At 36.2% G+C, this 3,919-nt stretch overlaps 1 protein-coding gene across 2 annotated transcripts in view; it reads right to left on the bottom strand.

Annotated features, from left to right (window-relative positions):
* Positions 1-3,919, bottom strand: part of LOC106882842 (uncharacterized) — a 19,433-nt gene that overhangs the window by 11,738 nt on the left and 3,776 nt on the right. For both annotated transcript variants that reach the window (XM_014933643.2, XM_014933642.2), the window contains exon 2: positions 146-433. In XM_014933643.2, the coding sequence (XP_014789129.1) occupies positions 146-224 (79 nt within the window). In that variant the 5' untranslated portion in view covers positions 225-433. The remainder of the gene's footprint in view (positions 1-145; positions 434-3,919) is intronic.

Here is a 3,919-nt window from a genome sequence, read left to right as displayed (position 1 = left end):
TATATATATATATATATATATATATATATATATGTGTGTGTGTGTGTGTGTGTGTGTGTGTATGTATGTATATTTGTATCTATGCATGTTTGTATGTATGTATGTATGTATGTATGCATGTATGCATGTATGTGCTTAAATTCACCTTTCCGCTTAGCAAGAGATTCTTGTTGGCTCAACAATATCACAAGGATCTGACCAACACACAAAAAATTCATCAACATAGTTGCTTGATAGTAGTAGTAGTAGTAGTAGTAGTAGTAGTAGTTTTCTTTATTAATTTTTTTTTTTGTTTGTTTTCAAATTTTACGTTTTCGGGGTTTTTGTTCTTTTTTCCAATTTTATATCAATATTCTTCATAAATTCATTCTACCATTTCCATCGTTACTTTTCATTTTCAATTTATGTTGTCCAATAACGATAACTTCTCCAGCTTTGTAAAATAAAATAAAATGGGAGTGTTTAATCATTTACAACATTTAACACATTTTAAAATTAGTAATTAATAGAATGCCTTATTTCATTGTAATTATCAACAATATCATTTTATTTTTATGCAGTTATAATAATATCATCTCTTTAATACGAAGATATAGAGACATCTATGTCTTTTATCATGTATTTGTTTCAATCATTTGACTGTGGCCATACTGGGGCACCTCCTTGAAAGGTTTTAGTTGACCATCATACTTGGTTCTTTTTTTTTTAAGCTTGATATTTATTCTATTGGTCTTATTTGCCGAACCACTAAGTTACAAGGACGTAAACAAAAAACATCGTTTGTCAAGCAGTGGAGATAGGACAATCAGAAACCCAAAGACACACACACACACACACACACACACGTGTATACATACGTTCATATTTATGTTTGTGTGTGTGTGTGTGTTGCTCAGAGCAACACTTGTCCAAGGTGCCACGTCATGGGTTAGAACCCGGAAGCATGTGGCTGGGAAGCAAACTTCTTGCCACAAGGCCTTGCCTGCGCGTGTACATGCCGATATTTTGATATCAACAGAACCTCTTCCCCTCTAAATGTGTTACCAACTTTTCTTTTCGTTATTATCAATAGAAAGTCATTTTATCTCTACAGGCAATATCCGCAGTCAGAAGCTATTACTCTTGTTCTATATATGATCACTTAGATACAAGACATTCTAAGTGAGTAATCTAGAGGATTTCTTCAGTTACAAGCTGGTTGTTAGTGTAGGATTTGCATTCATGTAGATCATAGATCGTGGCTTAAGATCTAGAAAATTATGCTGTCCAGACAAGGTTAGTTTGATTTCATACTATTGCTACTAAAGAGATTAGGCATTTATGTGTGGCTTGGAAGTGAATTCTTAATATACTGAAAAAGTTCCTTACTATGCTTCTTATGATAGCAATGCTGTAAGGCGGGTTGGGCCAAATAATAATTTCTTCCTCCAGTTGTTTTTCTATGAAATATGTTCCCTGTGTACTATTTTCTGGTCAAACCACCTCTAGAGAGTACGAGGTTATAATAAGACACGGCTGGCTGTCCGGAAATTGTTCTACTATAGCTATATACAATGTTTAAATAATGGTTGAGTGGTGATTGGAGTTCTCATGCATTGGCTTTCTATATGGGTTGTGTTTCCTGGTTATCAAATCTAGTATGACGACGAAATAATTAATTATTCTTAGGCTGATAAGAATGGTGAAGTAAAAGTTATATTCAAGAAGTGTTCTGTTGTTGGCATTGAAAGTCATCTCACTTTGACATCCTTCTCCAAGAAAATTTCCTAAAGTTTCAAAAACATATTAATACTTAAATCATCTGCTGGGACACGAAGCAACATCTCAAATGCATACTGTCGACCAATGTGGATCGATCGGACAGATATACAGCTTCAGCTACAGGCAGCATGAAACAGTGCATAGCAGGCAACTCCACTCTGAGTAATAACAGGTGATACAAATGTGTATGTGTGTGTGTGTGTGTGTGTGTGTGTGTGTGCGCTTATATATATGCAAATGTATATATATACATACATATAAGCATGTATATACGTATGTTCTATTTTACTTATTTGATGTCTCCGGGTTAGGAAGGAGCTGGTTTCTAACAAACATACAAAACTCCATCGTTAGAATATAGAGAACAGAAACAATGTTACACTTTGAACTTGGGAAAAGTCTTGCATATATTCACCGTTCCGCAAACAGATTGTGCATGTAAAGTGCAATTTAGTTGGTTGGTTACCTTTTCTGAAAACCTTAAATTTTCCGGATTGCCACTCAGATGTTTTCTAATGTAAACAACTGCACCAATTATTAGTAGTATAAATGTAAATTTATGATCTGGGTATAGAAGCTAGAAGTTTCGAAGCAGTTCTATGCAGTTATCATCTTTCTCGTTGCATTCCGAAGTGAAATTCACATTAGTAGAACAGTTGATTTCTATGACAGTACATACATTTTCTTGTCTATCGCAAAGAACTATATGCGGCCCGTTATATTTGCATTTGGTAGAAGTTTCAATGGAATGCTCCGCCAATATCAAAGTTACATCTTAGAGATGTCTCCTTTGTGTACTGCGTACTGTGAAGCAATTTCCTGCACTAGGATTGCACTCGTGTGATGTGATGTAGTGATGTGTTGCAAGTCTAAGAAAAGCTGCACTTCATGTTGATATTAATATCATCTTTAAAGTGGCGAGCTGGCAGAACCGTTAGAACGCCGGAGAAAATGTTTAGCGGCATTTCACCCTTTTTTACGTTCTTAGTTCAAATTCCGCCGAGGTCGACTTTGCCATTCATCCTTTCAGGGTCGATGAAATAAGTACAAGTTGAGCACTGGAATCGATGTAATCGACTTGCTCTCCCTCCCCCGAACTTGCTGGCCTTGTACCAAAATTTGAAGCCGATATTAGTGTCATCTCTAAACCTTCAGAAACAACTATACATAATTATACCCGCTTCACATCCGGGTGCATCTGTTTTGGGTTGTGAGGCAGCTCGTCTGGAAGAGAGTGCTTCCTGAGGAGCTCAATGCTAACTTGTCATATGTTGTTCTCTTCGCTTCCCAGCACTAGGTTTATATTTTCGTTTTTGCTGCTTCTTGTCTAACAAATGCTCTTTGAAAGATACGATGCGATATTCGAAGGCTGTCTGCACAAATCTCAAGCCTCTACGTCCTTCGTCTCTTTTTCGAAGTCCAGGCTGTCAACAACACCACTTGTGTGGAAGTTTCCCGTTGATGCTCGGATCTTGCAGTTTGTATATCTGTTGAGTAGATTTCCTCTACAGACCAGTCAAGTTTCCCAAATGTTAACATCTACACTGCTACTGCAGATGCATTTTGGGATATTGTCTTGTTGGAAGCGAAGAGCTCGACTACCATATTGTTCTGTGTAATACTCTCGAGTCACTCTTTATTCTTTATTCTTTTATATCTTTATTCACAACGCCTTCGTATGAAATGCTTTCATTAGTGACAAGGTATTTGTGTGGAACAGTAGTGATAGCGAGACTGTTGATGCATAGGTCTTGGAGTTAGTGGAAATGAATTTCCATGTTCAACAATCAAACGTGAACACTTCTTCAGCCAAATAATTCCATTCCTATGTCAGCTGAAATGGTATTACCTCCCGTTGTTTATTGAAATTGTAAACCTTTTTTAGTATAGACCTACAGGTCATCTACAAAGAGTGTATGTATGTATGTATGTATGTATGTATGTATGTATGTGTGTATGTATATATGTATGTATGCATGTATGTTTGTATGTATGTATGTATGTATGTATGTATGTATGTATGTATGTATGTATCAGTTTCATTTCTGTATTTCTTGTCCATAGAGAAAGAGTCGGACTCTAACATAGATTTAAGGCTCCTTTATTGGAACTTTTATCAACATCATCTAGGTATTTGTGCATATGTGTGTGTGTGTGT

The sequence above is a fragment of the Octopus bimaculoides genome, chromosome 1 (genome assembly GCF_001194135.2).
Source record: "Octopus bimaculoides isolate UCB-OBI-ISO-001 chromosome 1, ASM119413v2, whole genome shotgun sequence".
In the NCBI taxonomy this organism is placed as follows: Eukaryota; Metazoa; Mollusca; class Cephalopoda; order Octopoda; family Octopodidae; genus Octopus; species Octopus bimaculoides.
This window is presented reverse-complemented; position numbering and strand designations above follow the sequence as displayed.